General features: G+C 35.0%; 1 protein-coding gene across 2 annotated transcripts in view; it reads right to left on the bottom strand.

The window, feature by feature from the left end:
* The window catches only part of LOC135220947 (mucin-2-like), a 101873-nt gene that overhangs the window by 29320 nt on the left and 57553 nt on the right, over positions 1-15000 (bottom strand). For both annotated transcript variants that reach the window (XM_064258602.1, XM_064258603.1), the window contains exon 2: positions 1-865. This exon is cut by the window's left edge and continues 1571 nt beyond it. In XM_064258602.1, coding sequence (XP_064114672.1) covers positions 1-865 — 865 coding nt within the window. The remainder of the gene's footprint in view (positions 866-15000) is intronic.

Below are 15000 nucleotides of genomic sequence, written 5' to 3'. Positions count from 1 at the left end.
GTCACTGACCTATGGAAATCGTCATCATTGTAGTCTTTGAAGATAGAGGCATCATTTTCCATAGTGACAGCGACAGGGTCCACTGCAACTAAGGCTGAAGGACCCATTACAGTTTGCCTTTCTTCCAAGCCAGCATCAAAAACTGTGGTTTCTAAGATTTCACTCTCGGTACTAGGTAAATCAAGTGACGATAATGACGGTTCTAGATCACCTTTGTTAGTGAATATTTCACTGTATTTGCTTATAGTAGAGAGGGTGGGCAATGGATCACTACTTTCAATATACTGCCCTGTAGAAATGTCACATTCATGACCAGAGCTTTCGCACTCACTGAAAGTTGTGAATGAATAATTATCGCTCACTTCAGATTCAACAGTCGAGACATCCTGGGGGATCTCGAGGCCTGTGCTGTGGGAGGTAACATTATCGACCTGCACGTCATGGGTGACGTCAGTTGTGAAAAATGCTTCTCCTGGCTCGCTGTCATAAATCACTGGGTCCTCTTCAGTCTCCGTAGGCATTAGAGACTCCTGCGTGGAATCCACCACGCTACCCTCAGACGAAGACCCTTCGCTGCCTTCATCAGGCGCTCTCAAGGTGGTCGCTGTGGAAGGTCTTTCGTCACTGTTTTCTGCTGTATTTGTTGTCCTTACAGATTCTGTATTTAATGTTGTTATTGGCACATCCGTTGGATCAACATCACTACTATCACTTTCAAATGTGTCGTTACTAGTACTAATAAGATTATTTACATTACCATCTGTTCTATTGACTAAGTTATCACCCTTTTTCGCTCTTAAAATATCACTAATGCCACTTATGTCCTGAAGAAAAACCACGTTGTGATCTTGGCTGTTCCCAGAATCTGCAAAGAAAGAACAGGAAATATTAGTCTACTATGAACAGAGATTATAGAAATAAATAAGAAATAATATTGATTTCTAAAATGAATCAGGAAAACTCCAATGAATCATTGGGATTTTATTCAAAGATCTCTCTCCTCTCTCTCTCTCTCTCTCTCTCTCTCTCTCTCATGCATATGATGTGGTTTCCAAGGAACCAATATGGTTAGCTGCTGTTAACTTCATTTGCAACTATGGCAACCATAGAGGTCAGCTACAAGTGACAGTTAATCTCTCTCTCTCTCTCTCTCTCTCTCTCTCTCTCTCTCTCTCTCTCTCTCTCTCTATATATATATATATATATATATATATATATATATATATATATATATATAATATATATATATACTTACACACACAAGTACATTAGTCTTATATTTACTAAAAATCATTTTGCCCTTAAATGAGATTAATCCAAAAGTGAGAAAAATACAAGTCATCTGATTTTGCCAAAACTCATATAGCCTGACATGAGCAAGATCGTTTTAATCTTTTTATTTTTATTTACATCTCAGTGATAAGCTGCTTCTACTAAATTCAAGAGTCTCTCAGCGAGTGAACAACGTTTTCACCGTGACTTCTCTCTCCCCTTTCACTGACAATACCAACTTTCACCCTCCTCTTCACTCAAATTCTATCTGCCCTTGTATTCTGACGTTCAGTTCAAAGTTATTTTCCTTCTATTTTATCAGACTACAGACTCATTTGAACATATTCCCAACGTCACTGTCACGCTAAAATTCTTTGAATGTCTTCTAATCTGTCTAAGACTTACGTGCATCATCTCATTCACAAACAATACTGACCAAGCTAATCCAGTTTCAGGTTCATTTTACGTTATCAAGAAATATGTTGTTTTTTGAAACTTTTTTATATACTTTATATATTTTTGAAAGATATATATATATATATATATATATATATATATATATATATGTGTGTGTGTGTGTGTGTGTGTGTGTGTGTGTGTGTGTGTGTGTGTGTATAATACTCTCAGTGAATCGTCAGTAGTAATAATTTCGATACCGCACTCATTTGGATCACCAAGTATGTATGTATTTTTATCTTATATTTTCTAAGAAGGAGCAGCTATCGATAACATACAAGAAAAACAGAGACAATAAGAGCAAGCTTGAACCAGAGCCTATAAACAAGTGTATCACATTATATAAACTCCAAAGTAGCTTTCCTGTAGTCATGTGAAGTCTGCCATCTGTTGGCTCTGCTCTAGCGACCAAGAGGAACCCACCCCGCGGTCATGTTCCATTTAATAATTCCGCCTAAAAAGAAACAAAGAGGAAGTTGCAAATTGCTGATATGCCGAAAAACTACCCCATGAACCAAGCAGTAATTTCCAAAAACGTAGTCATTACAGAAAGGAAAGTTGGTTTAAAAAAGAAAAAAAAATGGAAGTCATGATTTCGAAATACTGAAATGGAGAAACCGGAGAGCAGAAAGGTGAGAAAGGAGACATGTGAGTTTATGAAATGTCGCAGGAAGAGAAAGAAAGAGACCAACGAAAATTAACTGCAGCAAGTATATCCAGTCATCCAAATTGGAATGGGTCTGGGTTAAGAGAACATATAAAAATAGTACAACCAGCACATATACATTGTTTAATTACTGGTCCCTCTTCAAGAATTCGCTGCAATGTAAAAAAAAAAGAAAAAAGCCACAGATAACCAATGGTTTTGCAATAAACCATCCGTAATAAAGGTGAATCATAAGCACTTCAACGCTTACTTCTAAGGGATGAATCTCGAGATTATATAACACTCGATTTAAAACCAATATATCATAATAATTTTAGGCAAACATTTCAGAATCATCAAATGTTTGGAGTTTTAATGCAGCAGAGCACGAGATATTACTTCACTAAATTGCAGTTTATGCAACAAAGTCAAGTTTGGAGTTTTAATGTAGCAGAGGACGCGATAATACTTCACTAAATTGCAGTTTATGCAACAATATCAAGTTTCACAATTGCATGCCTCTTCGATCACCAAATACAGAGTTGACCATGCCCTGGCATGAGCCTCTCCCGGACCCTTCAGCCTAACGTTAACCCCAAACTGACGGTAACGTGACCTTAACGATCCCTGTAGAGCAGGAAACAGGTAGCATCACGGAGGAGGAAAAGAGTTTAACAGGAGGAATTTTCTCTCCATAGGAATAATAACAATAATAATAATAACAGCAAATGCGCCTAGAGGTAAGTCATGCCTCACAGCCTCTAAGCGTTCCAAACTACCGTTAGACAATAATTTCCTCCATGACTCGCCTCATTAGTCATTGCTTCTTCCTCCTGGTCTTCTTTGCTCTTTTAGGCAGTTCTTCTTCTTCTTCTTCTTAATTTCGATTTTAAATTCTGCTGTTTCTTTATAATTTAGGGATTTATTTAACTTTGCCGAATATGAAATACTTCCTTGGGATTTCTAGCAATCAACTTAACTATTTAAGCTTCTTAAGAATTTTCGTATACATTTTAAAATTTTCTTTGCATATTTGTTTACCTAAATCTTATTATGATCATAATTTTGCATGAAATGACATTTCGACAAGAATATTATCTGATGAGCAATTTTTGCAAAGAACGAAAGTCCTTCAATGAAAATTTAAAAACATGCGCTCGTAATCACGAGTTAATTAAAGTAATAGATAAAACTATATGAAAATATAAATATACGCAGCTAAATATACATAAAGAAGTGAATAAAAAATAAATAAATAACAATTCACAACCTTAGTTTTAAAACCCCTGGTTCAACGTTACCAAGCAACCTCAGGTATCTAAATGTGACTCCTGCTATAACAATGTTGCCATAAAGTGAAGATCAGCAATTCCCCTAATTATATAAATATAATTATAGAAGAGCTATCCTGTGTATGTGAGTGTGAGTGTGTGCGTGTGTACGTGGCTGGAAGTAGGCTTATGGCACTAGCGAGGTCGTTCTGGTAATCTGGTTCGAATCACGAGCAATATAAGTGTTTCTGATGGCCTAGGGAGTGAATTGGGTACCGGACATGTAGCCTACTACTACATCGGACACTGCTGAGGATGATGGGAAGCAAGGAGCAAGTGTCATCATCCCAAATACTACCTGAGATTCGGAAATGCAATATCCTTTGAAGTCATCCTTATAATTGAAAAAGGAGTGTGCGTGTATGTATATATATATGTGTGTGTGTGTGTGTGTGTGCATGATTATATATTTATATATATATATATATATATATATATATATATATATATATATATATTACACCAGGGAAATAAAATTACAGGTAGTACTTCACACAAACTGCACATTTATGATGTAACACGCATGTATACAGAAATATGTACACATATGTATAAATTTAACCCTTCATATGTAGCAGCCATGGATCTACGTAGACACCTACTTCCTAGCAGCCAGTGTATGTACGGGAAACAATCAGGGTATCAGGCACAATGCGTCAGGCGCCTTCTTAGATCTAGCTAATTGCATCATACACATCCTAGACACTGAATATAGTTCCAAGACTCCTCAAATTGAATTTCTGTTGTTATTTACAAACAATTCGTAACTTGGATTTCATTTCCGGCAACAATGAATTTGCGTTAATTGTGTTTCTAGTGAGCTTGGAAATTATTTGCTAACCAACTTGGCCTAAGATCATCAAGGAGATGCATGAGTTTTGACTCAAAAGCCTGCCATGGTATGTTCCAGTCCAGAATTACAGCAGGCAAAGTTAGCTGCACGCATTAAAATTAATATACGGTATTCAAAGGCAAATTATGCCTCTCAAAATCAGTTGATGTTGACAATATGCACATATTGTAGTATAAAGTGGGGCAATGGAGGCACATTTTCAGACTTCACAAGAGACATAACTTCTGGTCTAGAAACAAAATAACAATATGCAGGTGGTGATGCAACCCGTTGCAATTATTCACTTCCCCTCCATGGGGCTCTGTTGACCTAACTTAATGAATTATGTATTTGGTGGTGGTTAGTCTACTATGGTGGGCTTAACCAGGATGTAAAATGGCAAGATGCTAGCAACCTCATTTCCAAAATCTTTCTAAAAGGTCAAAGAATAAAACCATCTGAAGAATTGCTCGCCACCCCCCTACTCCTCTCTAAGGGAATAACTATATGTATGCCAAGCTGTAGTGGGTAGCAACAAGGGTTGACAAGGGTATGGGACTAGCAACTTCACCTCAAACTAATTTCTGAAAACCGGAAATCTAACACATTTTGAAGCAACCTTCTCTGAAGGGGAAAAGACATATGGTGAGAGAGAGAGAGAGAGAGAGAGAGAGAGAGAGAGAGAGAGAGAGAGAGAGAGAGAGAGAGAGAGAGAGAATAATCAAATAAAGGTTTATTGCGTTTCATGAAGGATGGAGTACCTCAATGTCATTTTTTTTTTTAGAAAAGCTTCTAAACGGATGACAATGCAAAGCGGGAACTCTAAAAAGTAATGAGAAAATTCCAAGGTAGTGGAGGAGAGCACACTGAACTAGAGGTTGGTGTAATAGATGCAAAAACTTTAAATGGTTCTATGAAACGCAAGTTGCGGTGACGTGAAATTATGCAGAGGAGCGCTGGCTGGGAGGCGGGTAAACACGATCAGAGCTCACTTCCTGCAGCCACAGGTAAGAAGAACAGTTATATACGAAAACAAATGAAGATGCAAGCAAGTGATAGATGCTAGAAAGAAATTGTAATTTATAGTACTAGAAATTTATTTTTTAAACAAAAAAGTAATTGCATCTTTTATTCGTAATGTTCAAGAATTTATATGTAACCAGAATTTACATGTAATAAATATAAATGCCTTCAGCTTCACAAATATGCCCACTACCCTCTTACAATACAATAGTCCATGTGAAAACAGATATGTAAAGAGTAGAAAAATTCAGATAAAATATAAAGAATACATTTACAAAGATCATATTTAAAAAGTAGATGGTGAATAAGTCAAATAAAGATTGTAGCTTTCATTAAACTTGGGCGCATGAATAGCAATTGCATTATCATGAGTATTGCTCCACAATTGTCGAGTCATTAAAAAATGCCTTTGTAGACGTTCTGCGAATTGAGAATCACTCCCTAAATTCAAGAGGTCAACACTCAATGCAAACTGTGGGGGATGCACAAGAGGGAAACCTGCAAGTGATAGTCTCAACTTGAATAACCATCCTCGTCCAAATTTCAAATATCTTCGGATGTTGCTGACAGAACAACATTTCAACTACGGACGAAACGAGATTTCAAGGATGGTATCAATATCTTAAAGGACAGCAGATATTTTTTTGGTAGCGTCAGAAGAGGCACTTGAAAGTACAGGAAAAAACAAAGCTTGGAGCCCAAGGTGAAACAAAGTATTGTTAAGAATTCAGAAATAATTAAGTATAAGTGATACAAATACACAGAAATGTTCACGCACAGCCTGTAGACATCAAAGTCCTAATGATGACACAACCATCTTTTCGAAGTCTTCATCCCCTTAAATAAAGATAAACTTTCCTGACTATCGAGTTCTATTATATCTAAATGGCTTCTTAGGCTTAGTCTTAACCTTTGATCACCAAAATTCTGTTTAGAACATCAATCGTTTTGCACAGTGATATGTAGAGTAACGTTTCACCTCATTATCTTATTTATGATTAAAGCTGCTATAATGAAGAACCCAATCCAGTTTCAGTTCAAAAACTAAGAAGCAATTTGAATCCTACAACTAGTATAAAAACAATAAATTCCTTTAATCATGGCATGCAGTTACCCTCGCATGATAAGGAAGTTACATTCGGGTGAAGTTCAGTTGACGATAATTGCCAACTACTTATCTGCTACAGCCATCCACCCGCACCCACTCACATCCGGACAACAAACATCTCCCTCAACCTCAACATCCACGCCACCACCCTCTCTCCTAACCCCACGTTTCACCCATCTTCAGCTCCATCTTCATACAAAGTGCTGAGCAAAATAATGAACTCCTAATCTCAGGTCGTTATTCGCATTCACTCATCCGGTGCTCAAAGATGACACAGTTCTCTAAACGCTTGAACGCTCTTAATGGTAAATATGTCTCCAATTTATGGAGCAGAGCCCACAATTAAAGGTCACAAAATGTCTGCAGTACATACAATACGTGGAGGAACTGCATAACCCATTTGTGTAACTGTAAAAGGTAAAGTATACAGGATGTTCTCTTAAGTGGATCAATGGGGTGCTTTATGAAGCATGGAACCGCATTTTGCGGGATGGTTTAGTCGTAAGATATTACTTATTAGTGATTATGTTTTCATTGTAGTTTCTTTGTTGGCTATGTGAATATCTAGTTGAATGCTATGCAATTCAATTTCCAATGCAAAGCTAAAGAAAGAACAAGCCGTCGTTCATAAGATAGAAAATGAGAAGGAACTAAACAGTTTGTCAAAACTCAAATATTACAATATAAATATAAACTTGGAAATGTAATTATGTAAAATGTGGAACGACCTAAAATACGTAAAGCCCTTAATTGCTCATGCCTTTTTGACGTTTTCCATAGAAACGTAATTCAGTTAAGTTGATCATAATAAAATGAAGTGGAAGAAAGAAAAACGAGGATAAAAATGATGCTGTCATCTATTTGTAATGTTGATATTAAAAACTCATAATAAAAGGCATTTGTTTACTAATAAACCTGCATTGTGGTATGAGCCGGTCAAGCAATATAGTGTAACTAGAAGCATTATATCATTTCTAAGCACATCGAACGTGTGAAGGTGGCAATTAGACCAGATGTGTAAGATCTTTGAAGTTCCAAAGCCTCCAGCAGGGAACTTAGAGGTCATGCTCACTGGAACTTGAGACTTCATAGTTTAGGCTGAGAAATATTATGATTTAGACCTGTGATTTTCATCGCAGAAGTTCCACAAGCTTAGTTTCTTCTGAAATTACCATTTTGCATTAAGATTTACTTTTACTTATAATTATATTAGGTATCGGAGGTATAAAGCTCAGAAGTTGAAGGCTGTGCTTGAACATTACTTTCCACCAACATCAATAAATCTCAGCGAATTGCAAACGATTTTCACTCTTCGTCTACAATCAAGTGGGCACTTTCACACGATTGCAAGATTTGCAATCACTCAACTATACCAACACAAACGAATTTCGCTTTTCCAAAAAGAAATCGCTGTTATTTTTGAGTGATCAATCAAGGTATTCCTTATGTTCAGTGCCTGCATTCAAAACACTGCTTCCGTACATGGTGGATAAAATAGGAGTCCTACGTATTTCTTATTCAATGAAAACAAATACTGACTAAATAGGATTAAATCAGCTGAGCAATTATATTTTAGGAAATTGCCATTTCGTATCCATCTATCAAAAACAAATATACGTAATTTCGAAAGTTAACTCAATTATCTATCAAGCGAAATTGTATCGAATTCCACATTTTGCCTGCGAATCTTACCGTTGAATTTTACCATCCTGAAATCTATAAGTAACCCGTAGAAAGGTCTAAAGCTAACGCCTCTGTCTTTTATAAAATATGAACGGAAGCACAGCTGACACTTGTAATAAATCTTAGGTGCACGCGATAATGAATAGACAAAGAGACTCAAAAAGCGACAGACCACGGGAAGAAATGTATCTATGAAAGTTCATATTTAAAGACTGTCTGGTGTTTACCAACAAATATTAATGCACAGATTAAAAAATGCATACTAAATGTGCAACTGACTTCGATTTTTAATGAAGCTTGACATGAAGTAAATTACTGCTAAGTATCTCATGCAACCCTTTTCCTTTTTATTATCATTATTATTATTAATCATATAATGAGCAGTAGTAAAATGGTCCCGCTTTCTAAAAGGTTAGCTTTCAGGTCTGTGCACACAAAGAGATTCACCAGCAGATATACCGACAGTAAAACAGATAAAAATGAAAGAGAAAAATAAACTTTTGAGAACCAATATATATATATATATATATATATATATATATATATATATATTATATATATATATATACGTATATATACGTATATATATACAAATATATATAGGTATATGTATATGATATATATATATATATATATATATATATATATATATATTATGTATATATATACACAAATATATATATATACACTATATATAATGAAAGGTTTATACACGTTAAAATTAAATTTTGTTTATAACCTAAAAATTTTTGTTACACCCATGAAGCCTGTGAAGTAAAAAAAACGCATCGTCAAAATGTCAGATCAAAATCTCTCCTACCTGGGACTCTCTCTCTCTCTCTCTCTCTCTCTCTCTCTCTCTCTCTCTCTCTCTCTCTCTCTCTCTCTCACTTACAGTTCTACTCAATTAGTGCGCTGACCTGGCCTGACCCTGATGACCTCCTGCGAATCTTTCCATCTCTCCTTAGGATGAGAACCTCTGTAATTAGCGTTCTCTCTGCTACGACCGAAACAACAAAGTGGGCGAACAACGCCAAGCGTACAAGAAGTGATGCCTTAAGCCACCTGGAGTAACGCAAGTTTGTGATTGAAGGATATGTTTTGTTAAATTTTTGACGAAATAGAAACTTTGCAGGCATTACTGCCTGAGTAAAACAGCCGCGATCTTCACGAGGAAACGTCCCAGCACAAATGATCGATGATGCATGAATAACTTTCTAAATGATTCAAGCATTGATTTGTCCCATTCACTTTCCAGGACCTAAGGAAAATCGTTTCAAATTTACAGTCACCCAGCAATTCGAATGAAAAACAAAAGAAAAAATCCGTTGCAAAATATTATTAGCTAATTGAAGGTAACAAAATTTTTTATAATCTAATTGGCATAAACATATTGATAGTCTAAGATTGTATAATTGTGGAAGAAACTACACAAATATAAAAAACTACAAATCCTCTGGCCATATGCTAATGAACTGGCAGGATCGCTTCACTTTCCTTGATTATCAGTTACATTCTTTTTACTATAGTTTCTTGGATTAAGCTCGATTTATATCAGCATGGGCCTTTTGCTAACAACAACTGCCCTTAGAATAATAAATTTTCTTCCATTTCGCGAAATTTTTAAAAAATAAGTACCCAAATACACCACAACCATCATCATCATCATCAGTTACACTTAAATACTTTTCTCTTCGGCAAAACAGTGTTCACATATATCAAGTAACGGGACGCAACTCTCATTAATGTCCCGGATGTTGTTCTGCGTAATGCGTTGAAGAGATAATTCATATTATTTCGTATTCTGCACAAGTAAACAAGAAAAAAGGACGCAATTAGAAGTTTTATTTTTGTTTGAAGCATTTTTTACATGGAAGCGTAATTCGCTGGCTATCATTTTTTGGCGTGCGTGTGCTTTTTCTTCTCGTCATTCAGATTGGTCACGGAATTATCGCTTCATTAAACAACAACAAAAAGCCGTCAACATTTTCCCTGTTTCAGTTGAATATGCAAAAGTTAGGATTCATGTCTGCGATAAAAGGATAAACGAAATGGTGGTAATAAGAACGTATGGAAGCGACCTTAAGGGAGGTTTCGTCAAATTCTGTCTTTCATCACAGCCTTCCCGGATACACGGGTTTTGTTTGCTCCCTTTTCAGTTAAATCTATTTACTGGATATGCATCGAATTATAGACAGTCGATGATTTTTTTTCTAAGGTAAAAATCGTTTGTTCATTTTTTTGAGGAGTTTTTTTTAATGAAAGGAAGGACAAGTGATCTTTGGAAGCTCTCAATCAGTAGATAAGAATATAATCACACACACACACCCACACACATACACACACACACACACACACACACATATATATATATTATTAGATATATCTATATATATATATATAATATATATATATAAATACGTGTAGTATATATATCACATAGCAATCTGACTTTTAAAAAAGTTTTATTTTTCTGGTATAAAACTGCCTGTTAGGCAGAACATATGGTCACGAAGCTCTCTATCTCTCTCTCTCTCTCTCTCTCATCTCTCATCTCAATCAATATATATAATAGATATATATAAATATATATATATTATATATCTATATATATATATATAAATCATTATCGATTTCAGCTCGCAAAAAAGAACTAGCACACCAAGCTCATTAAATTTATATGGAAAGTTATTTTCACCATAATAGATGCAAAAAGATTAATTCTAATGATTTAATAACTTTAATAACAACTTTCTTATCAAATGAAGAGGCGCAACAAAGGAAATAAAAGGTCTGAAAAACTCCTCCGCCTTCACGTTTTAAAGGTACTTACTTTAACGTACGATTTGGGGGAAGACTGGAATTCTTACGTTATTTTCATGAAATTGCCGACTTACTTGAATCATCTTCACGTATTAACAATGGGTAAAATTTTCTGGCATAACTTTCTCTTTGTAGGAGACTGAAAGCTTAAAAATTTGTAATAGATTATATTTTCAACTAATTAAGACTGTCTTTCCGAACTTCTACTAAGACAAAGACATTTATTATAGTAATAAATAACAATAATACAACAAAGTAATGTCTATAAAAGGGACTTTCTTGTGTGTGCGCAAAATTATAGTCTTTGGACAATAAAATCACAATTTAAACTTGCCGTCGTCTAGCAAGTGTAAATAAAAGTATGCAGAATTAAGGTACCTTAGTAGGAGTTTCTGGACGGTACGTACCGTCCTCAAAGTCAGGACTTGCCAACTCGACCATCTTTATACTACAGTAACTTTTAATGGTAAGAGCGCAGTAATACTAACAATGATACGAATGTTATCATCATCTTTACATTTAATTTTTTAACAGCTGTCTTCTAATTACTATTGTTTTTGGAAATGTTGCAAGAATAAAGAAAAAAGAAAAAAAAGACAGTGGCAAAGAAACATTCCAAATCCCAACGATCTCGTGATTCTCCTCCCGCCCTGCGGAGGAAACCCCGGAGGCGGAGATGAGGAGGCTAATGGCGCCGAGGTCTGGAATGATAATTGGAGGGCTCAGTTCGAAGGTCACTTCGTCATCCTTCGGTCTTTTCAGCCTTTTGTCAAAAGGCTGCCCTCTATTTTCTACACAATGGACACTAAAGCCAAAATGTTGAATGCTTTTATTATGTTACCAAGAAAAACGCATACGATTTACGTAAAAACACTACACACACACACACACACACACACACACACACACACACACATATATATATATATATATATATATATATATATATATATATATATATATATATATATATATATATATTATGTATATATACATGGGTGTGTGTGTGTGTGTGAGAGAGAGAGAGAGAGAGAGAGAATATATCCAAACAAACACATAGTAAATATATATATATATATATATATATATATATACATATACATATATATATATATATATATATATATATATATATATATGATATATATAAAATAATATATATATAATATATATATATATATATATATATATAGAATCTACTACAATTAGATACGTATCTGAAATGTCTACAATATATATATATATATATATATATATATATAATTATATATATACATACATATATATATATATATATATATATATATATATATATATATATATATATATATAATATATATATATAGAATCTACTACAATTAGACACGCATCTGAAATGTCTACTATGCCCTCCTAACTTCTCTGTTTCCTCGCCCATTATGACTGCGCTTACAATGAAGCCTTCCTTCCGAAATGAACGACTGAAGAAACCTGAAATTCTGAACTCACGCATAAAGCGTTGGAATCAAGTTTAACAAGAGCACTATGTGTGTGTGTGTGTGTGTGTGTGTGTGTGTGTGTATTTAATAAGAGGATACTAATATGACGAAAAAAAAAAGCATCGTACAGAGATGGCGTTTATAGGATCGAAACCTTTGCCTTTTTCTTCATTGCCACTATTGAGATTGCCAAAGTATCACGTTTAAACTTTTGTGAGTGTGAAGGGAAATGAGTTCTCACCAGGAAAGAATTTTAAAGATAGTTGGAAAGGGGGGGGGGCGGAATTGTGACCACAGATTTGCAGGCTCAAACTAGCTCTAGGACCACACAAAATGCAGTGTGGGGTCCTAGAGCCAGTTTGAGCCTGCTAATTTGAGGTCACAATCTTCCAATCCCCTGCCACCCGAAACTCTGAAATAACCCCCCTGGTGAGAACCACTGCTCTAGTTGACAGAAACCACTTATTAAATGATGAAGCAGATTAAAGTAATTGTAGCTTTAAGGCAAAGAATGTTCTTAGACAGCCCCGGAAAACATAAGCCTCAAAAGCACTACTGACATTGGTGATATTAATCCTAAAAGGGGATTATACTGCTGCTTTTCTGATTATGTGCATTCTTAATTTGGTCAAAATATTAGTTATTTCATACCCAGAAAACCTGATAATTTTTAGTTTCTAATGTTTTGGCTGGTAACAAGGATATCTCTTCAAATATCACACAACATATTGGCTTTACATGCAGAGTTAACCAACACGTTAGAGTATTATTTGCAAAATGAGATATATTGTTACTTTCCGTTCAAATCACATGTAAACAGTTCCTTTGTTACTCATTTCACAGTGTTAACTACTGGATTCCACGTACAGTTCTTTCCGTTTGGTACTTCTTCATCATATTGTGGTACCGTAATGCTCTATTTAATTTGGCTGGGTTCTGTAACAGTTCTTGAACAGTTTATTCTGTGAGAAATACATTCTCTGCTATTGCTGTGCTGTGGGAACAATGGTGTATCATCTTTGTGACAAAAGGATTAAATCATAAGCTCATGTCTTTTTTGAATAGAATGAATTAATATACAGAAGCAGAACAATAAGCAAAAGTAAAAGGATGAACAGAACGTCACACAGTTTTCCTGCGAATCATAAACCCCACTTGGAGGTGACAGCTTCAACTTTGGGGTCAAATGCTGTTCATGAGATACTTTTATCTAGAAATTACAGCACGAGTTGAGAAACACTGCATCACGCCTAAGAATGACCGAATGAATTACGAAATAAACTATGATTAGAGGCATAATCTGGTAGCTATGCGTAAATGGACCAAAACTAATCAAGAAAAAATTTACACTGGAATTTTTCGAAATTTTTATTTTTATTTTTAACTCAGTAATACCATAAATATACATAAACAAAACCATGGTACCGCGTAGCCTCTGTGTCTGGGACACAACATAAAAATTCTGATCTAATTTACAATCCCTGTTCAAATTTAAATTCAAAGATATTGGGAAACAACCTAATTCCAAATGTCAATGACTACAAAGTATGATACATACTTCACAAAATTTTCAACAGAATTACACGGCACGCTGTGGAAAACATGAGTCGCTATTAAACCCAAGCGATGTTCACAGGACACTACTGCCTGAAGGCAACATTCCCAAAGATAATTCTTTTCGGAAGTCAGAATTAATCTCTGTTAAACAGAAAACAATGTTCAAAATGATACAGTAAATTAATTCAAGTCTCCCGTTTATTTGTGGAGAATTTCCTATAACATGAGGACCGCAGTCCTAACAATAACCAAACAACAATATATGGATTACCATGCTCTTGAGACAATATTTTGTAGTAAACAATAGTAATAATCGTAGTCCGTAGACCTTGGTAATAACAGAAGATGCGTGGCACAATGACACGTCATTTTAACCATTATCTTATATTCTAAGAACAGTGGCCCCTAATGGATAAGACAATAAACTAATATTGTTCTCCACGCCCTTCAGAATTTTTTCTTTAATGAATAAGGAAAGTAATATTCGTTTTGATTCATTATACTAATTTGTACTGAACCTTGCACACCTAACAGGTTCTTTTCCTAGATAAGACCGACAGTGCAACCCAAGCTAAAAAATATTATTCGACGGAAAATCATAAAGATATCCATATCAAGTCAAGGACTCTAATTTCTTGTCTTCAAAAATATATATTCTATTCAATGCCACTGCAAGGACGAAAAAAATGTTTAAAACGTCACTGGAGTTGTATCAGAAATAGCGAACACTATTCTTTAAAAATGCTTATTCGTATGTCTTTATCTGGAATTTCTTAACGGCTGTCATCTTT

The sequence above is a fragment of the Macrobrachium nipponense genome, chromosome 2 (genome assembly GCF_015104395.2).
Source record: "Macrobrachium nipponense isolate FS-2020 chromosome 2, ASM1510439v2, whole genome shotgun sequence".
Lineage (NCBI taxonomy): Eukaryota > Metazoa > Arthropoda > Malacostraca > Decapoda > Palaemonidae > Macrobrachium > Macrobrachium nipponense.
The sequence above is the reverse complement of the archived record's forward strand: the minus strand, read 5'-3'. Positions and strand labels throughout refer to the sequence as shown.